The sequence below is a fragment of the Leopardus geoffroyi genome, chromosome D2 (genome assembly GCF_018350155.1).
Source record: "Leopardus geoffroyi isolate Oge1 chromosome D2, O.geoffroyi_Oge1_pat1.0, whole genome shotgun sequence".
Taxonomy (NCBI): Eukaryota; Metazoa; Chordata; class Mammalia; order Carnivora; family Felidae; genus Leopardus; species Leopardus geoffroyi.
Window position 1 is genome coordinate 48070970 of NC_059334.1, and position 22789 is coordinate 48093758.

At 36.1% G+C, this 22789-nt stretch overlaps 1 protein-coding gene across 8 annotated transcripts in view; it reads right to left on the reverse strand.

Annotated features, from left to right (window-relative positions):
• Positions 1–22789, reverse strand: part of PARG (poly(ADP-ribose) glycohydrolase) — a 132781-nt gene that overhangs the window by 42600 nt on the left and 67392 nt on the right. For all 8 annotated transcript variants that reach the window (XM_045438030.1, XM_045438034.1, XM_045438033.1 and 5 more), the window contains 4 exons: positions 20195–20274; positions 15744–15804; positions 11637–11712; positions 5273–5420 (listed from right to left, as the gene is read on the reverse strand). In XM_045438030.1, coding sequence (XP_045293986.1) covers positions 5273–5420; positions 11637–11712; positions 15744–15804; positions 20195–20274 — 365 coding nt within the window. The remainder of the gene's footprint in view (positions 1–5272; positions 5421–11636; positions 11713–15743; positions 15805–20194; positions 20275–22789) is intronic.

Genomic DNA, 22789 nt, shown 5'->3' on the forward strand with positions numbered 1-22789 from the left:
TGCTGAGTTAAAAGTCACCCCGGATGTCCCTAGCCTGAAGTAATTATAGATGTGAAGGTGAGTCATGGATCTGCAATTTTCCATTCATTTTACAATAGCTGTAAGTAAGGTAGAGAACAGACATAACTCCATAGTGATGATCCTTTTTTAGACAGAGGACAAACTATCTTTAAAAAAAAAAAAAAAACAATTCTAGTATTTTCCTTATACTATTCTCAGGAAAATTACATCTTTTATTTAGAGCAACATTAATGGTAGATGATAAGAGACTTACTACTTCCCAAGTAAAAAAGAAATGAAGCAAATGAAACAAATTAGCTTTGAGTTTAAATGCCCAGCATTCTACCAACTTTTTTATTTTAAGGATGGAAATTCATCTTTATAACTAAGGAGAGATTCTGTTCTGAATCTTTGGTTCAAATCTCATTTAGCTGCTAAAAATTAAAAATCTTTTAAAGTATTATTTGACACACCCAAATGCTGGAGGCAGTCACATTCCAGACATTAAGAGCTCTCTAAAACATAATGAGACTAATATTTAAAGTATCTATTGGCTTTGGGGCGCCTGGCTGGCTCAGTCGGTTAAGTGTCTGACTCTTAATTTTGGCTCAGGTCATGATCTCATGGTTCTTGAGATGAAGCCTTGCATCGGCCTCTGTGCTGATGATAAGGAGTCTGCTTGGGATTCTCTCTCCCTTTCTCTCTGCCTCTCCTCCACTTGCTCTCCTTCTCTCTCAAAATAAATATAACAACAACAACAACAACAAAATATCTATTGGCCCAACAATGGATTTAGACAGTTTAATTTTTTTGTTCTGCAATTCCTGTACTTTCTTTTCCCCTAATACATTCCAACTGCATCCTTCCTATCTGCACACATGATAAACAATAAATGCAGACAGAGGACCAATAAGTGAGTTGAGACAACAGTGAAAATAAAAGGTTTTTATCTTTACATTTCAGTATAATCTGGATCACAACCTCAGAATTCCAGATGAAATACTTCAGGTTATTAACTTCACATAGTTGAGTTTTTATCCAAGAGAAAGTTTCTTTGCTGAGGCTCCATTCTTAATTTCCCATATAAACTTAAAAAATTAACAATTTACCTTACCTCACCAAAAAGCAGAATCACAGGGATATTATAAAAATAATAAGATATCCAAATACTGCACAATAACTTGTTGAAAGCCTTTTTCTTTTAACCAACAAAAACTTACAAAATATAAGGACACATCAGCAAAACTGATTAAGTAAAAACCTCTGAAAAATTTCTCCTCCATAAAAGCAATGAGAACACTGGCAAAAATTGTGAGAATCAACTTTTTATGAACTGTGGGAATAACCAAAGGCTTGTAGCAGTCTGAGGAGGGTTTATTAAAGAAAATTGGCTGAATCTTGGAAAAAAAAAATGAGTTTTACGATGTTTTAACTTTCCTTATTCTTATTCAACTCTTGCAAGCTCTAGAGTAGCCTTAAAATCCAACAGTCTGCTATAAACATTGGGGTACAAGTGCCCCTATGCATCAGCACTCCTGTATCCCTTGGGTAAATTCCCAGCAGTGTTATTGCTGGGTCATAGGGTAGATCTATTTTTAATTTTTTGAGGAACCTCCACACTGTTTTCCAGAGTGGCTGCACCAGTTTGCATTCCCACCAACAGTGCAAGAGGGTTCCTGTTTCTCCACATCCTCTCCAGCATCTATAGTCTCCTGATTTGTTCATTTTAGCCACTCTGACCAGCATGAGGTGGTATCTCAGTATGATTTTGATTTGTATTTCCCTGATGAGGAGTGACGCTGAGCATCTTTTCATGTGTCTGTTGGTGTCGCACTCTCAACAATAGCTAAATTATGGAAACAGTCTAAATGTCCATCAACTGATGAATGGATAAAGAAATTGTGGTTTATATACACAATGGAGTACTATGTAGCAATGAGAAAGAATGAAATATGGCCCTTTGTAGCAATGTGGATGGAACTGGAGACTGTGATGCTAAGTGAAATAAGCCATACAGAGAAAGACAGATACCATATGTTTTCACTCTTATGTGGATCCTGAGAAACTTAACAGGAACCCATGGGGGAGGGGAAGGAAAAAAAACAAAAAGAGAGGTTAGAGTGGGAGAGAGCCAAAGCATAAGAGACTCTTAAAAACTGAGAACAAACTGAGGGCTGATGGGGGGGGGGGGGGAGGGAGAGGGGGGTGAGTGATGGGTATTGAAGAGGGCATCTTTTGGGATGAGCACTGGGTGTGGTATGGAAACCAATTTGACAATAAATTTCATATTAAAAAAAAACAAACACCAACAGTCTATAATCACAGTGAAAACCACCTAAGGGTTAAGAAAAAGGTTGAAGCTCCTTCAAAGCCCCATTCTCAGAGAACTGTCATCATCTAACCTATCTGGTGGTTCCCTGGAAGACCTCACTCACAAAGCTGCCTTTATTTGACCTGACTTGGAATTTACCCCGTACAAAAAACCTAATCCCCAAGGTTGTTCGTTGAAAACAATTACATGGAATTGCTTAGCAGTATGGCTGCCTGAGGCAGTAGATATCAGTTAGGGCAAGTAATAGCCTTATCAAAAAGTTTCAAAAGAAAAGCTGAGGAATGAGATATCTGTAAGGGGCTTTAAAAAGTTCTTAGTATTCCCAGGAATCTAGAAGTCTATATGTATGACCATGTCTGTGCACATGCTCAAGAAAGACCTGAGAAAGTCCTAAGCTCACTCCTCAGACCTTGAGGCTCTGTACAAGCAGGAAGGAAGTGTCATTGGCCTGGTTGAGCGCCAATGTCCACATAGAGCCCTTCACTAAAGACTGAAAGACTTATTGGCTCTAAACATTTAAGCAATCTTCGTCTAATCATTAGCTAACCACTAACCTAACCCAGCAGAGACTAATGGTCACATATAAAAAAAGAATACAGACTTTACAGAATTAGTTTAGAAAGGTTACGAAACAACAAGAGCAAACAGCAATAAAAACAAACTCTAGGCAAAGGGGAAAATCTGATTTTGAGAGTTGCTACATTATTCAAATGTGTGGTTTTCAACAAAAAATTGAGATATGCAAAGAAAAAAGAAAGTAGGCCCATACTCAGGGGAAAAAAGGGAGTAAACTATAACTGTACCCAAGGAGCCCAGATGTTAGACTTACTGAACAAAGACATTAGCTATTTTAAATATATTCAAAAAGTAAGGGAAATTATGTCTAAAGAACTAAATTAAAGTTTGCAAATAATGCCTCACAAATAGAGAATCTCAAAGAGAGAGAGAGAGAGAGAGAGAAATTATTAAAAAGAAAAAAAAAGAACCAAATAGAAATTCTGGAGTTGAAAAGTACAGTAATCAGAATAAAAATTTCAGGGGCACCTGGGTGGCTCAGTTGGTTGAGCATCCTTGACTCTTGATTTCGGCTCAGGTTATGATCCTATGGTTTGTGAGATCAAGCCCCATGTCTGGCTCTGTCCTGTCATCACAGATTGGGATGCTATCTCTCCCTCTCTTTCTGCCCCTTCCCCCCAACCTCAAAATAAATAAATAACCATAAGAAAAAAAAAATTTATAAACATTTTTCACTGGAGGGGCTCAAAGGCAGTGAAAGGAAGCACAAAAAAGAATCTGTAAACTTGAATATAGGTCAATTGAGATTATCCTGTCTGAGGAACAAAAGAATAGAGAATGAAGAAAAACGAACAGAGCTTCAGAGACCAATAAAACATCATCATGTATACCAACATATGCATAATGGGATTCTCAGAAGGAGAAGAAAAAAAGGGACAGAAAGAATATTTAAAGAAGTACTGGTCAAAAATTTACCAAATTTAAACATTCAAGCAGCTCAATGAACCCCAAATAGGATAAAATCAAAGAGATTCTAAACACGTCATAATCAAACTGTTCAAAGACAAAGAGAAAATCATGAAAGTAAAACATAAGGAACAAAATGTTGATACTCTCTTGAAGGTTGTCTACAAATATATCTGAGACAAAGAGAGTGGCTTCAAGAGTAGATCTCAGAGTGTTAGTTCAGACACGTACGTCTTTGGAGGTAAATTAGTTGAGTATAAATTTTATGTAACTCCTATGGAATGGTTTTTCTCTCCCTGTAATTTTTCAGAATAACAATCAACCAAATTCTCCAACCCAGTTAAATATTTAGTTTCCCACACTAATCTCAAAGCGGCAACAGATTCAAAAAGGATAAGAAATCTTCTTTTGCAGAAAGATAGAGGCATCAGCAGCTGATGACTGATTATGGCTTTATGTGGGAATGTTCTTTTAGGTACCTGAATAAAAGACTTAACTTATGTATAGTGGCTGATTAAGAATTTGAGAGGTGGGAGTTAATCACTAATTTTTTGGTAGCTGATTCACAAGAAAATACAGTGACATAGTTGTATCTCAAGCTAAAAAAACTTAAGAAAAAAATTTTAATCTCAATAATAGACCAAAAGTATAAATTTTACTATATTTCCCTCTCTCCTCCTTCCATATTAACTTAAATCAAGAAGAGGCATTTATTTATTTATTTATTTCAACGTTTATTTATTTATTTTTTTTTTGGGACAGAGAGAGGCAGAGCATGAACGGGGGAGGGGCAGAGAGAGAGGGAGACACAGAATCGGAAACAGGCTCCAGGCTCTGAGCCATCAGCCCAGAGCCTGACGCGGGGCTCGAACTCACGGACCGCGAGATCACGACCTGGCTGAAGTCGGACGCTTAACCGACTGCGCCACCCAGGCGCCCCAAGAAGAGGCATTGAGATCATCACACTTTTTCTCTCAGGATTAGAAATTAGGGTAAACATGAGGTTCCTGATTTATTACTATTCAATGAAAGCTCTCTGTTGTACTCTCTTTGAATACTGTAAGTATGCTTTTTAAATGTATATACATCTTCATATTGAAGTATAACAAAGCACTTTGGAAACATAATGGAAGACTAATAACAGAATACATGGTCAAAGACACATCACTATCCTCTTTTTAAGGGCATAACATAAAGTTTCAAACTGGAGGGTAGCTTTTACCCTTGTTCCTCAGATAAAGATGTCAAGAATGAAAAGGTGGGTATCAAGTGTCTTACTCAAGACTAGGAAAATAGAACTGTAACGATTTCCAAAAACCAAGAATAAATTAATCAATAAAAACATTGGGACTAAGGCCAATGATAGAGAAAAGCTGTATCTGGGTGGCCTCTAGTCTTCATGATAGATACTCATAGGTGGGGAAAGCTACTTTATTGTACAGACTTCCCAAAACTAACCTGTAATGATAAGACATTCATTGTGATCCAGCACCTCAGTGAAGAGCCGTGAAACAATTAACTCGGGGTTAATTAAAAAGCGGATTTCTTCTTGCACAAGTCCTGCACCGGTTACACCACCTCCAACAAAACGGTTTGCAAAATCCACCTATTTGGAAAAATGTGGCATGTTAAATGATTATCTAAAATACCTACATATATGATAAAGAAGCACTTTCTCTCTTCCTTTCGTTTCCCATATAAATCAATCCCCAAATTAGTAATCTTCCAACGGAGAACAGACTGTGGTTGACTGCACTCTTTCCATCTCACTCCAGGTAACATCTTTGCATACTTCTTTAGATTCCAAAACCTTAGAAGGAACCTGGAAAATGGAGCTTTTAGGCAAAAGCCTCAGTGTAATCATACAGACTCTTATTTACAAACCTTATATGTACTACAAGGGCCACAAATCAAAGAAAACTTTATCTGGAAAGGTTTCAAGATCATTTCCCTACCATTCACTACTCAATTTCCATTTATGGATTTCATATGACTCTAATATAATTATATCTTTCTTATATACTACGGCAATCAAACATTTGTCCTTAAAGAACTGAAAAATTTAGTAATTGCCCTTTTTTTTTTTTTAAGTAATTGCCCTTTTTTGGATAACCTTTTTCTTCTGTGAAAGAATAAAGAGATAAAATTTCACCCTAAATTCAGTTGCAAAGCCCAAACTACATGAACATTACAAACTGTTTATTTTTACTATACCTAAGGAGAAAAAAAAAGAAAACAGGAAACCTAGTTTAACAACAAAGACTCATAAAACTGGCTATTGTTGATAATGCTGCTATAAACATTGGGGTGCACATTTATGGAAAGAGCCCAAATGTCCATTGACTGATGGATAAAGAAGATGTTTTATGTATATATATACATACACACATACACATAAACACACACACACACACAATAGAATATTACTCAGCCATAAAATAGTATGAAATCTTGCCTTTTGCAATGATGAGAATGGAGTCAGAGAGTATTATGCTAAGTGAAATAAGTCAGTCAGAGAAAGACACATACCATATGATTTCACTCATATTTGGAGTTTAAGATACAAAATAAACAATCACAGGGGAGGGACAAACAGAGGCAAACCAAGAAACACTCTTAACTATAGAGGGCAAACAGAGGGTTACCAGAGGGTAGATAGGCGGGGGGGGGGGGGGGTGTTAAATAGGTGATGGGAATTAAGGAGTGCATTGTGGTGATGAGTACGGGTTGCTGTATCTAAGTGTTGAATCAAAAATTGTATAGCTGAAACTAATATCACACTGTATGCTAACTAACTGGAATTAAAAAAAAAGTTAAAAGAAAAACCCAAAGGGGGCACCTGGGTGGCTCAGCCGGTTGAGCATCGGACTTCAGCTCAGGTCATGATCTCATGGTTCATGAGTTTGAGCCCTGTGTCAGGCTCTGTGCTGACAGCTTGGAGCCTGGAGTCTGCTTCGGATTCTGTCTGTCTGTCTGTCTGTCTCTCTCTCTGACCCTCCCCTGCTCACACTCTGACCCCTCTCTCAAAAATAAACATTAAAACAAACAAAAAAAAAGATTCAACTAAATTAATATTTCCAATTTAGTTTAAAATTACTCATAAGCTTTCTGTGGAGTACTATAATGGGATCCCCAAGCTCCTATTAATAAAGATGAGTTACACAATGCTCTAGACAAAGCAAATTCTACCTGTCAGTATTATTTGTCTTAAACTTACTAAGCACTCCAGCGTGTCCAACATTATGCGAAGCTCTGTGGGGCAATATGTAAGAAGTGGTTTCCAACTTTTAGATTACTCTATTTGAGGATTTAGATTACACACATACATAACACCTTGTGTACATACATAGCCACCCACACCCACAAAGATTTTAGTAAGGTAAGAGAGGCTTAAATACTGTACAGAGAAAACATACTCTCTTTCCTCTACTCCTACAGTACTACCACACTCACAACACTTCTGATGTCAGATGTATGGGTTTCCACACATAGAGCAATTCTGAAACACCAGCTGGGTGTCCTATAATTCAATTCAGTTCTGACACCATCTACCAGGAGTTAGCATCAGATCCAACAGGCTAATAACAATTCAGCCCCACAAGACTGCCCCACTTCAGACACCAACTGCAACTAGAAGTACAGTTGATCGGCTATAAATTGGGGTTCTCATAATCTGCTCTTGTGGTTTGATAAACTCACAGAACTCACGGTAACACTTACTTATGTTTACTCATTTATTAAAAAGGATATAATAATGGATAGAGATGAATAGACACATGAAGTGATAGGGCGTGGTATATGGTAAGAGGCATAGAGCTACCTCTCCCTCTCCCCATGTTCACCAACTTCCACATGTTCACCAACCTGGAAGCTCTTTGAATCCCATACTTTTGGGTAGTTTGGTGGAAGCTTCATCACTTAGGCATGATCAATCATTAGCACAGTCTCCAGTCCCTCTCCTTTTCCCAGAAGATGGGGAGTAGAGTAGAAAGTTTCAAGCTTCTAATCATGGCTTAGTCTTTTTGGTAACCAGCCCCCACCCTAAAGCTCTCCAGGAGCTCACCAAAAGTCACCTCATCAGAACAAAAGACACTCCCATCACCTAGGAAATTACAAGGGTTTTAGGAGCTCTGTGCAAAGAATCAGGGGCAGACACCAATATAGATTTTTTTCTATGATTTTACATATACTTTCAGACTACTGTCAAATGTAAGATTTCTTAAAACCTGTTTGTATTCTCAGGGCACCTGGGTGGCTCAGTCGGTTAAGCATCCGACTTTGGCTCAGGTCATGATCTGACAGTTTGTGAGTTCGGGCCCTGCACTGGGCTCTGTGCTGATAGCTCACAGCCTGGAGCCTGCTTCGGTTTCTGTGTGTCCCTTTCTCTCTGTCCCTCCTCCTCTCCTCTCTAAAATGAATAAACATTAAAAAAAAATTTTTTTAAGTTGCTTATGTCTCTAAAGCAATTGTAATATTAAACAATACTTTGAAGCCTATTCTACAAAAGAGTAAAACAAGAATATGAATTTTTTTATATATAAAAATATATGTGGAAAGACAGAAACTAATAGAAGGTAAAGCAGTCTTCTTTCATTAGAAAAGAACTTAGAAAATACTGAAAAATATGACTGGACAAGATCTTGAAATGAGTTATCACAGAATCATATATAAGTTTATATTCAGACATACTAAATCAACACTAAAACAAGAGTAACTCTGTAGCTTATACAGAAAAATAATTTTGATTCAACAAGTCCATTGATTAGAATTATTTACAATATATAAAGTCATTATGCATTGGGTGATTTATGACTTAAAATATTCAACAAATATTAACTGAATATTGTGCTGGGGACCATGAGATACAAAAATAAGTAAGACGTGGGCCCTGGCTTCACAGCATTTGTAATCTAGATGAGATCCCAGCACATAAGCAGAATGAAAAAATGTTTATTAAAGAACCTACTAGAGGGGCGCCTGGGTGGCACAGTCGGTTAAGCGTCCGACTTCAGCCAGGTCACGATCTCGCGGTCCGTGAGTTCGAGCCCCGCGTCAGGCTCTGGGCTGATGGCTCAGAGCCTGGAGCCTGTTTCCGATTCTGTGTCTCCCTCTCTCTCTGCCCCTCCCCCGTTCGTGCTCTGTCTCTCTCTGTCCCAAAAATAAATAAACGTTGAAAAAAAAAAATTAATAAAGAACCTAGTAGAATATATTTGATCCTTTCCAAATAATACAACTAACTAAAACTGGAGCATGGGGAGGAGAATAGGGGAGTTTACAAGAGGAGATGAGATTCAATTTAGATTTTGCTGACATTCAGGCAGAGGGAATAACTGCACAAACACATAGGAAAAACACAGAGCTGTAAGCAGCTCTATGAAGAGTGATAAGCATGTTCCTCATGCCTATCTGCGATGTAGAGTATGTGAAGGATTATGGTTGGTGATAAGGTATTCTTGGAATGATTACAAAAAGAAAAGTTACAACTGGACCTTACACAGGGTCCAGTTGTAACTTTAAACTGAGTCTAGAGTTTAAAGAATGAATTGGAAAGGTGTAAAATTAAAAGCAGAGAAGCTGGTTAGGTGACTACTAAATAGGTTTGACAAGAATTACTTAGGCCTCAAATAAGTCAGTGGGAAAGAAACTGAAGAAAAGAGAGGTCCAGCAAAAAATTAAAACAGACAGCACTTAAAAACCAAGAGACTAGCTAAGTAAGTATAATGGTATCGTGAATACAAATGAGAAACAAAGTTTGAGATCAGCTAAACTTAATTTTTACTGGAACAAGGTACATAACTAAAATAAAAAGGAAGTTCTATATAATTTAGGTATAACTTGGTAATGATAAATGAGATACATTCAATGTGCATACTATTATTCATTCTTTGAATAAAAGGCCAACATTTATTACTTGAAAGGTATGCATAGAAATAAATACGTTATACTAAACTCAATATGCCCCTGAAGGCAGGGGTCTTTTAAAAAAATCAAACTTTCCACTACTTAAAAAAGTTCTTAATAGAAGGCTTTCTATTACAGGTGAGAAACCTGTTCCAGAACATGAACACAAGCATATGAGTGCTTATTTTTAGCCATTTTTCAACTCACTTCACTTTAAAGCTATTTGTTCAGATTATTCAGTTTCTGAATTATAACTTGATGAGAAATGATAACAATCCTTAGAGAGGTCTTGTTGCCATTCAGCATAATGTAACTTATATGCTACACAAGGAACTTTTTAAATTGCAATACAGTATTTCTCCGATCTCCTGGGGATACATAGCATGGGTAGGAAGAATAATTAATAGAAGTCTTTATGGTATTCTTTTAATCCACTGAGGTTTCACATTTCACCTATAATATATTCTAGAAAAGTGGGAAGAATCTCAACCTTGAATGTTGTTAAATAATTCCTTGCTGAATTGCATTGTGATGAAAGGTCAGCATTCCCACAGCGCTAACTAGCAGTAGCTTTGTTTATTTCATGTGTATTAAGACTCTCTCAGTCAATCTATTACTTTAATGTAGAAAAGAACATCATCAAAATGTAAATGTGGGGGAAAAGTAACATTCATTTGAAGTAAATTTTAAGCCTATTTCAAAATTACTATTTAACAAAAAAAGTAATGATTAAATACAAATTAAAAAAAAATTTTTTAAGTACCAGACAAATATTACTCCAGTTATCCTAAGTATTTCTATTTATAATCTCAAAAAAATCACTGGGAGATGGTGATTTAAAACAAAACATGGTTTGCCCCTTTGAAGATTTTAATTATAAATGTATCTTTTAAAAGGCCATTCTAAAAAGAATCTCAGTTTCATTAAGCACTTAGAGTATAAATATATAATAACTAGGCAAATGCAAATCAGTCTAGTAATTTTACAGTATACATTAAGTTATTCAAACAAGTTAGTCCACTCTCTGGAACCTGATTTAGATTCTGACCCAATATAAGCACCAAATAAGGATCTAAGAAGAAAAATCAGCAATTCCCAGTAGAAGTGAAATGATGTATAAGCATCTTTCAAAGAAAACTGACATTGTGATGCTCTTATAAATGGGATAAGAACACAAATCACCAACATTTTGCCTCAGATTGGTGATTTTTGAAAAAAGATCACTATCACTACAAAGCAAAAGGAAAACATGTGTTAAGTGTTACAACAATTTAAAGCTAGATACACAGGTGTTTTCTTTGTTAACTCCTTTTTCCAAAAATATATGTTTTTAAAGTGAAGGCAATGACACAGATAAATAACAAAGACTGAGAGATGGACAAAATAACCTGCTCTGAAACGGGGAAGAGACAGCAAGCATAGCTGGCTCACGTACCTAAAACTGTTACATATGGGAGAGACGACTTTCTTATCAATCAATTTTAGATGTCTGTGTCCTAAGACCTAAACAAGGTTGGTGGCAGAAAAACATTTCAAGCTGGTCATCATTTGGGGGCAGAGCAACAGCCTTTAAAGAAAAAGAACAAAACTGCCTAGTGATGGCTTGTCAAGACCATACCCTGGGAACTTCCTCCACTGTCAATCTACAATCAATGTCTGAACTAAGAGGCCTGATGTTGTCCAGATCTTAAGATTTTCTGTCAAAGGCTTTTTAAAGAGGCACACGTAAGAAACAGTACACTGGCAAATAACAGCTTTACCAAGGCTGTCAAGATGATCTGTTTGGTGTTTTTCTCCAATCTGCTATCATGCTTCTTTGCATTAAATCAGTTTAGGAGATGAACAAATAGGTTTTCAAATTTTCTTTGCTGTCACTTGATAAGAGGGAGTCCCAAACACACACACATTGTGATTCACCTACCTGTAGCATGCCTTGACCATTTCCTTCTATGGTACCTTCATAAGTGACATGCAATCGAGTCAGGAGTTTGTCACATCTATAATTTAAAAAGATAATCCTTTACTTTTAATGACAAATACTTCACTCCAGAAAAATGTGGAAATATACATGAATATAAAAGACAAATTGAAACTCTTTCGAATCTTAAAAGCCAGAAACAGATGCCTGGTTAACATTTTTGATATAGACGCTCCCAAACTTGTTCTTATTCAAATATTAAATACACATATTTAAATTAAAATGGGATAATATGCTGTTCTGAAACCCATTATTTCTCCTATAAAATATCAGTTTCTTTTCTTTAAGAGTTGAAAAACTTCTCAAAATATAAAAAAAATTTAAGATCTATGAAATGTTATTATGCTACAGTTGGCAACCCAAAGAAAAATACAGAAAAATTTAGCAATAAATCATATATGATGCTAAGATAGGGTCTATTTTCACTAGTTTGATAAACATGAGTGTGTGTGGCAGGGGTATCTTGATGAAAATACATGCCACAGAAATTCTGATCTATTGTATTTTTATATTAATAAAATTGATGGATGAACCTAGTACCTCTAAGTCACAATTATTTTCTTTCCCTTTTGTAAGCCATGGTCACTGAGGTCATGCCACCCTAAAACGTGACACCATGGCCTAACAAATATTTTAAATTTGATAAAATGGCAGAAACAGGAGGGTCACTCTGACCTCCCCTCCTCACAGTTCTTCCCTGTAATAAACCCTTCATGTGCAAGGTGCCCACCCTCTATCTGGAGGAAAGCAGCATCCTCATCTCCAAAGAAGAAGGGGTATCAAGAATCTAGCAAACAAGCCTTGCTAAGTTTCCCCCAGTTTACTACAATTACCTCATATTTCTTAATCTGTCATATTCCTTAGAGATGTTATCAAACCTAGTATAAAGTATGTGGGTCTGTTTCTTTGGGCTTTCATTTCCTTAAGAAGGCTCCTGCGACATGTACAATTTATATTAAATAAATTTGTGTGCTTTTCTCCTGTTAATCTGTCTTTGTCTGTTTAATTTTCAGACCCAGTCTGGGATCCTAACTGGGTTAAGAAGAAACTTTTTCCTCCCTTACTGTGTTTACCTGTCTTACATTATATTAAACAATCAATTCCATTTTATTAATAGTATTTGATGATGACATTTTTTGCTAATAGATTTTCCCCATTACTTACTTAATAAAGAATATAAGTTATAAAAGAATATAACAGATGAAATCCAAATCTCTAACTTACATAAGGGTGGCATTCATGCGGGGGGAATTACATATTTTTTAAAATAATTACACATTTTTAAAAACAATTTAACTGGGGGAGTGCTATTTACTTTCTGGGATTTACATTCTTCCTGATTTCAAGGAGTCCAAATACATTTCTGGGGAAGCTCCAGTCCAGAAGACTGAGAGCCTTAAACTCAGCAGGCAATTCAGTACAGATTCTAAGAGCTGCATTCGCATTAACTCATTTAATCCTGATAGCAACCCCATTACCATCTCCTTTTACAGATGGGAAAACAAGACACAGAAAGCATTTAAGTAACCTGCCTAAGTCTCATAAATGAAGCAAAACAAAGATTTGAACCCAGGTAACCTAACAGTGGTCCAAACTCTTAACCGGTATGCTACACCTTTAGAAAAATTACTTTCCAAATCTCTTGTAGAAAGTAGTGACACAAGTTTGATTTTTTTTTTTAACTTCCTTCGTTTGTTTTTTGATCCTATTTTCCTAGCCATTTTATGCTAAGGGAGACTATCCATGAGGATACTACTGAAAAGACAAAGAAGCACGATCCAGAAATCTCTAGTTTGTCAGCCAGGACTTCAAAACAAATCTCATCTGACATCAACTATTCTCCATGATGGAAGCTGTCAACATATAGTACAGCTCTCAATAAAATTATGAAATTGCTAGCCACTTTTTAAAAAAGCATCCTCCAACTTCCTGACAGGTGTCCCCTTTTGGCCCAAGCAAATCTTTCATACCACCGCACTAGGAATCAAAGACAGATGACTGTGACTCTCTGTGATTAAGTAAGCCCAGCTAAGGTAGTCACTGGTGACTGCTGGGTTAACTGTAACATGGCAGAAGCTTGGAAATCAGAAAAACCTCCAACTTCCTGGCTCTCATTTAGCCCCTTGCTGTTGGGAACACCAACAATCCTCATCTCTTCTTTATCCTCCCTCTTAAAGTGAATGCATGTTTCTGGTTCTGTGGAATCTGGGAGATTGATTAGTTACATTCTCCAACTCACTTACGAAGCAGCTAAAACAAAAAGAGATTAATGAAACAAAAACGTTAGAAAAGTTATCAAGTCAAATTGTGCCTATCAAAGTTAAGGGGAGTATCTTGATCTTACTCAGGGGCAACTTTATCTCACTGACACAGCAGCCTTGCCAATTGTGGTTGGCATTTTGACTTATCCCTTCTCTCCCAGATCGTAATGTACAAATGGGTGTCCTTTCCCCTTAGTGCCAAATGAATGTCAGATGAAGAGCTGAGATCTACAGCTGAATTAAAAACAAGCCCTCTGCATGATCTATAAAATCTACACCAAAGTGAGATGAACAAAACGTCTGTATTCCTGTCAGATACTAACACAAAAGCTATGAAAAGCAATCTGTACCCTGACCTGGGCAGATAGCAGCAAATTGTTACTTTTAGTTGTAGACACCATATTTTAAGAGAGACCAATGGCCTGGAGTAGATCAAGAACAAATATAAAGGGTTTAGAATCCATATTGTATGTGAAACAGAGAAAAGAGTAAGTTTAGTGTGTTACCTATGTGCACTGTTAGAGATGGGGGTGGGTCAAGAAAGCATTATGATGTTGAACATCAACAATGGGACACACTGAGGTGAAAGAGTGAATTTCCCCACACTGAAGCTGTCTGTCATCTGTCACAGGTAGAGTTGACCGATACTTTTAGTAGACAGCTAGACCAGATGATTTCTTGGGGTTCCTTTCATCTCTAATATGCCAAGACTCCAAAATGCTGTATATGTTCTCTTCCTTTCTGGCTCCATTTTTTGTTTTTTGTCTTCAGGTTGTTTAAACTTTTACCCACTTCCCTCTATTAATAATCATCTCAGCCATGCAATCAGCTCCTAATGTAAGTTTGTTTGTTTTTTTTCACCTCACAAATAAACATCTTTGGTGGATAAAAAAACACCACAGGAAAGCCACTTAAGCAGATGTGTTTTATCAAGTTAACTTCCTTAAAAGTCCCTTTCGTCACTAATTCCAAAGGAAATAATTAAAAGCTATGATAAAAATTATGGGAAAATGAAAATGAGAGGCACTAGTCAACACGAATGCATATGCAAAATATGCATTTAGTATGTTTGATCATGTTCTCATGTGCAATGGAAAAGGTGATCTATTCCTCTTTAGGTGATCTGGGAACCTGCTCTAGACTAGGGAAAGTATTAACTAGTTCAGGGCCCCAAGGAACTTACAAATCTGAATGAACTCAGATTGATTATTATTATTCTCAGTTATCTGTAGGTAAATAATAAGAAAAAAAGCCCCAGTAAATTAGCAACTTCCACAAAATCTGCATGTGAATAGCCAAACTTCAAAATTCTTGTCACTGAGACAAATTCTAAGTAATTACTATTTACATTTTAGTTTAATGAAAAAATTTTCCAACATCTTGTCCTCCAGAATGAAAAGCCATAAAATACATATATACTAACCAAAAGAGGAGGTAAGACAACATTATATATTGGTTGTTCTAGTTAATATTAGTGTCTTCACACACAAACTCCTTAATTCTAAATAAGATTTTGTTTCAGAAAACAAAAATAAAAACGAAAACAAAAACAAAAAAATCCACTAAGGCAAACAGTAGAAGTCAAAGGCTTGCAGGCCTTGATTCAGAAAGCATGGCCTTTCTAACAATGAGAGCTATCAGTGGATCATTTATGATATGAAACTCCCCACACACTAGGGCAACTAAGAGGTTGGGAAACCATTTTTCCTGAGGTTGTGAAATAGAATCCTTGCATGGTAAAAGAGTCCTTTTAATTCTAGGATTCCCAGATTATTTTTATTACTTTTACCTTTCCCACTCTGGAAAATCTTCAAGACTCTGTCTTGTAAATGTCACCAAGCCAGTAGGTTCTACAAAAGCAATAAAAGAAAAACACACCCAAAAGAAGTTTTGATTTTGAAAAGATTATATACATTCAGTAAAAGAATGGATCTAACAATGGTTGTAAAACTAATCGGAAAATACCAAGCTTAGTGTTAAAATACAACAGAAGATCGATTTAAAATAATATTACCCTTATAGTAGGAACTCTTGCTATAAAATCCTTACTGAAAAACAAAACTACACAAACAACAGCACAACAGTTGATACTTACTGGTAAAGTTTTCTAAACTGAATATACTTGTGAAAAATCATTGGAAAAAAAGGTGCATTAATGGGTGTAGCTTATACAATAAAGACAAAACTGAATTTTAATCTGTAGACTCCTTTTCAAAGAAAGGTCTTGATCCTACACCTGAAGATTGATGAATGTATACACATTTATGCATTTTATAATAAAATAAAATGTCTGTGATTAAAAAACAAATTTTTGGCATGCCCTTTGGAGTTGACATGGTTAAATCCAGGGTTTAGATGATATGCAATCGCTTTACTTACAAGGCACCTTAACTAGAAGGAGGAATTGCTATGTTCTAAGAGGTTAGAGGAAAGAAAGACAACATAGTTGTCAAGGAGGGATAGATAGGAGGGGGATCAAAATGCAGTACATGTTAAAGGAGTATGATCCTTTTCTGTTAAGTTTACTTTTTTTTTTTTTAAACTAGTGGCAAAAACAACAAATAAATCAGCAGGCCAAAAGTAATTTGATTCAAACCGAAGAACAAACTAAAAAGGCCAGGCCACTTCTGTTTTCTTCTGTTAAAAAAAAAAAAAAAGAAAGAAAGAAAGCAAGAAAGAAAAAAGCTCTTAAGCAAAGAGATATGTCAGGAACTATTAGTGATAATGGTGGAAGAAGCCCAATGAAAGCTTGACGATCATTTCATTCCTCTGTATGATTCCACATTTCTCTGCTCTCAGTCACAAGCAGTAACAACTCAAAAATCATATGGAGTAGTTACTGTAGAAAACAGAATTTTGTTAATATGGGTTATAAAATATTCTTAAGATTTCCTTAAGTAATTTCTCTAAGGCAAATGGATAGCATATTTAAAACTCATAAGTATGAGATCAAACAATTCAAACACCAGAGAAGCAATTCTATTTATAAGAAACTAATGTCAGTATTATCATTCAGCGAATTAGCAGATAAATAAGAATATTAAATGTCCTTCACATATTAAAATCCTTCATATATTAAATGTCCTTCAGATATATTAGGAGATCCCAAGAGAAATTCATAAATGAATATTGCTGGGAAAGCCAGAAAAAAGGTAGAACATGGTTCCTTAGATATAATTAATATCAGAAATACCTTGAGAGCATTCTTTTTACCTTTCTTCCATAAAAAGGTAACTTTTATGCTAGGTTACTTTGATTAATAAAATATTTCCCTTAATAAAATCACAATACATGCTGCATATGAATCCTCAATTTTTAAATACTCCATCTATAAGATACTTTATCCAAAACTATATTGAAATTATTTCAGAAAGCCCTTGAAAATCTTTAAACCTCAAGATCTCCATTAAAATATAAAATATAGTGGCACCTGAGTGGCTCAGTCGGTTGAGCATCCGACTCTTGAGACCAGCTCAAGTTGTGACCTCGCAGTGGTGAGATCGAGCCCACATCGGGCTCTGTGCTGACTGTGGAACCTGCTTGGGATTCTGTCTTCTCTCCTTCTGCCCCTCCTGCACACACACACCCTCTCTCTCTCAAAATAAATAAATAAATAAATAAATAAATAAATAAATAAATAAATAAATAAAATATAGACATCTGACAACATTGAAAAGTTGGTCCTGACGGAATTACATTTTATCAATTCTAAAAGGCGCATGTTTTTCATATACTAAACTTCTGAAACTGGGATACAGCTTTCATAATGGAACGTATCTAGCCTTTGCCACTGGTCTAGATTACAGCTGAATTTTTCCAGAGAAAATGTGCATCTGCTTCTTAGTCATCTGGGAGCAACACCAACCTGATCTAGATCTGAATTAAGTCCTCTGTTGCAGGCTTTTGTGGATCACACTGATAATATGACTTCAGACCCCAAACTTGAGACTTGTGGTTCAAATTCTCAGGGGAGATTTTTTTGTCCTTTCTCTAGCCAGTGCCAAGGTTGGCACTTGCAGTTCCTTTGTTGTCTCCTTTTTGCACAGCCAGGTACATTTCTCAACTATCCTTACACTGAAGGTACAGACCTTTGGTGTAACAGCTTTGCAAGAGAGGTCTCCTATGACTGCCCATCCTGAGTGTTTTTTCCTTCTTAGTGGTACATAACATGACACTTTTTACCATCTACGATATCCTAGATATGATGAAATACAGTACTTTAAGTAGGTTTTTATAGTTTCTATTCGGTAGACTTCAGAACTTCTTTATAAGGTAATCATTAACTTGTAAACCTCTTTTATACCACTACTTCCTTCTTAAGCCTGTAGCTTTCCATCCTTAAAAACTTGTAAGATGTGTCATTACATTTCTACAAAAGACTAAATTACCATGTACAATGAAAAAGCCAGAAAATAAAATGCCTAATTATAATTTATTTTTTCAGCCTAATTCCTAATATTTATGATGGTTTATAAATTTCTAGTTGAAAAAACAAAATTTTAACTTTTTCCCTCAAATAAATAAAATCCTAAAACTTAGGCAAGTTAGTGCCTAGAGAAGATATACATAATTTGACTCCAAGGACAGAAAAGTAAACTCTGAATTACTTAGGTATAATAATGGAATTCATTCTGTTTAGCACAGTAAATTTATAATAGCAAAAATATACTCATCTTTCCAAAAAATTATTACAAATTCTAATTTGGCTTTATGTCTCACAAACACAAATGAGCCTTCGTTTCCTTAATTATTTTATTCAGTATAATGAACAAAACTAAAAATAAGAAATACATAACTCTCCAAAGAAGCATGGTTTTTTTCCTTAAATACCAAAATCCTGATAACTGATTTATTTCCAAAAATCTGAACAATGTTCAACAGCAATACCTTCAAAAAGAAAAAAATGCCAAGTATACTATAATGTGAGATTACATACTAAAGGAAGAATATGAGAATATTGACCTTAAAATGATTCAATGATGTGCTTTAAGGCAAACCAACAACTGAATGGCCAGAACTGAAAAGAACTCATTTCACTTGACCAGAGTTGACTTTCTCTACGTAACAAAAGCAAACTTTGGGATGCTCTGGTTTCTCTTATAATCAACTTTTAGAAAAGGCCACCCACTGATAATTGCTAACATTTATTATTAAGTATGTAACTTCTCATTTAATATTTACAACTACCTTATGAGGTAATTATCATTATTCTTTGATTTTAGAGGTCAGGAAACTAAGGCTTAGAGGTGTTAAGAAACTTGTCTGGGTCACCCAGCTCCTAGGGTAAGAGTGCCAATACCAATCTATTATTAGCTGGTCACTACCAGCACTAGTTATACATTTACCACTGCTGCCTCAGGTGTCACAATTAGTATCTGGGAAAACAAGATTGTCAGGGTCCAACAGAAAAAGACAAACATGTAAACACTAAGTACAATATAAGAATTTTATAAGAATTCTACAGTGTGTAAAGGGGCCACAAAAGAGAGGGATGAGTAAGCAGGCAACAAATTGGCTGTCCTCTGCAAATAAACTAATTGTTAATAGTCAATGCTTCTTTAAATAAAGAACACCTGGGGTGCCTGGGTGACTCAGTCGGTTGAGCATCTGGCTCTTGATTTCGGCTCAGGTCATGATCTCATGGCCCTGGGATTGAGCCCCTCATCATTGGGCTCTGCAATGACAGCACAGAGTCTGCTTGGGATTCTCTCTCTTCCTCTTTCTGCCCCTTCCCCACTTGGGCGTGCAAGCATACACTCACTCGCTCTCTCTCTCAAAATAAATAAACTTGGAAGGAAGGAAGGAAGGAAGGAAGGAAGGAAGGAAGGAAGGAAGGAAGGAAAGAAGGAAAGGAAGGAAGGAAGGAAAGAGGGAAGGAGGGAAGGAAGGAAGGAAGGAAGGAAGGAAGGAAGGAAGGAAGGAAGGAAGGAAGGACACTCGAAATGTATTTTTTGGTCAATATATTTTCTTTTCAAAGTACTAACTTACCGTTTTTAATTCATGAAAATTTATTAAAGTATGTTCCACTGTTCTAATTTCAGAGTATATAAAAGTCACACATATTCATAGCACACATTTAATGTACATACATAGCATACGCATAAAATCTGAATTATAATATTGAATTATTTGGTCTGGGCAGGAAGGTGTACTTTGAACACAAAATGTTTCTGACCTGTCACTCAATCTGAACTGTCCCCATCAGTGATAAAAATTATATTAAGAATGAAAGAAATTTACTTTTCTCTGTGACTCTTCTAAAATAGCAGAAGAGTGTCTTAAGTTTCTCTGGTTTCCTTGATGAACGTCCTTCAAACAACCTGAAAGAGATCAAAAATAAAATAAAAAAGGGTGGTTTGAAATGCCTTAATGAAAATATAAATATAAATAAATAAATAAATACCTTAATGACCCACAAAACTACATCTACATTGCTACTAAGTAAAGGAAGGCAATTCTGTAATGACAGAAAACTGGAAAACTGGATTAGAACAGCATCTGGAAAAGACAAAAATCAACTAGAACTAGGCTTCTTAAAAGTTGTTCAAGTCAGATGGCACTCTCTAACAACCACATTTCTCCAATCTGTCCTTCTCCAGGGAGAAGGCACCATCTGGTCCCCCAAAGTCAATTAGGCCAGTGAGTAAATGCTTATTTTCCCAACGGCAAACACTAATAATTCACAATATTGCTAGGTAGTTAAATGACTGAACAAAAATGGTACCTGAAAAAAATCCAAAGGATTGTATTCAGGGAGGGAGGGCAGTGGGTGGTGACAGTAATGACAAGCAGGCATGACAAAGTATTTGGGGCCTGACAATCTTTGGTAATTAAACAGATATACCCTTTGCATAGTGACCAAAACAGTGCCTACTCATCTAGTTTCCAGTAACCTGGACTTGCACTACTTAATTTAGTTTCCTTTGAAATGATGGGCATTGTTAATGGTAACACATAATGCAATTTATCCTGAGGAAAGAAAAGCAGGGCTTTGGAGGCATATGACCTGAATAAGTAGTTCACTAAAGGATTTCAAACACAAAAGCATGCTTTTGGGCATAAGATCAAGCTTTCCAAAGGCATTTAAAAATTATAAAGCAATTCTGAGCTATAAATGATGAGTTATTATTTATCTGCCTCTAGTCATATACTCTGGCTTTACAACCAGAAACCCTTCAAGTAAAAGTTCACTTTAATAAGTGCCAAAACGGGTGAAATTTTTCATGATTAGGAAAGCAGGCTTATGTAACTATGTAGAGAGGGAAAAGTTAATTCCATGAGAAAATCCTATTGAGCAACTGAAATAAATTAGGAAAAGGGAAGGAAATGTAGATTTCAAATGATCCTGTTTTCAATGACCTGAAATTCTGTATTGAGGGTCAAATTTCTGAGAAAACAATTTATGTGAATATTTATTTCCTGAAAAGAATACTAACATCAGAAAAGTATTTTAACTAAATTTAAAAGTGAACTAATTCAAAAAATAAAGTACAATAAAATTGAGCTGATTTTTAAAAATAGTTTAAGAGAGCCTATATGATCATTTTAACTCATTTGAAAGAACTTACTTTTCTAAATGTTTATTACAAATACTCTTAAAATCCATTTGCCTGCTGAAAGAAAGGATCTTTGAGAGAGCAGATTTCAGCTTGGTTTCTTATGCGATGTGTCAACCAGGATAGAGTTTATTTAAATCAAAATGATAGTCAAAATGAAGAAGCCACTTGGCAGTTTAATTAAACATCCAGCATCAAATAAATGTGATTTACTAAATGAATATCTTGGGAACCATTGCAAAATCCCTTTCTAGGTTTACTACTTAGTAGAGGGAAACAGTATGAATACAAAGGCAGCCACCATCTATTCTTAGAGATGAACTGATGCACTATGTGATTCAATTAAAGTAAAAAAGTTCCAATTCCACAGAACTATTGTGTAGTAAGGAGAAAATAGCTGTTGTCCTTAAGAAATAATTCCCCCAAACATAAAAAAGGGTCCCTTGCTTCTATTTGTGGTCAGTTGTTTATAAAATTGCATAGAAGTTCACATATTTCATAACCACAATGACAAATTAGTAACTCTAAGAGACTCTTGGGACTATAGATTTACTACCCTAGCAATAGTGACTTTCCTGGAAGATTGTATGGCAGTCATTATCACCTACTACAAATGAGCACCACTGTTTATTTTTTTTTTAAATGTTTACTTATTTTTGAGAGAGAGACAGAGTATGAGCGGGGGAGGAGCAGAGAGGGAGGGAGACACAGAATCGGAAGCAGGGTCCAGGCTCTGAGCTGTCAGCACAGAGCCCGACACGGGGCTCGAACTCACAAACCGTGAGATCATGACCTGAGCCGAAGTCGGATGCTTAACCGACTGAGCCACCCAGGCGCCCCTGCTTATTATTTTTTTTTAATGTTTATTTATTTTGAGAGAGAGAGAGAGAGAGAGAGAGACATGGCACGAGCAGGGGAGAGACAGAGACACAGAATCTGCAGGAGGCTCCAGGCTTTGAGCTAAGAGAGAGAAAGAGACAGGGCACAAGCAGGGGAGAGACAGAGACACAGAATCCAAAGAAGGCTCCAGGCTTTAAGCTGTCAGCACAGAGCCTGGCATGGGGCTTGAACTCACAAACGTGAGATCATGACCTGAGCCGAAGTCGGACACTTAACCAACTAAGTCACCCAGGCGCCCCAAGCACTATTGTTTATTTTGCAGGTCCTAACCTTAAAGGTACAAAATCAAAGAGAATCTCAATGTATTCTGTTTATTTGTTGTTCCAAGCCTAATTTCAAATCACTCTGTAACCAAATATCTGGATGGAACATGAAGTGC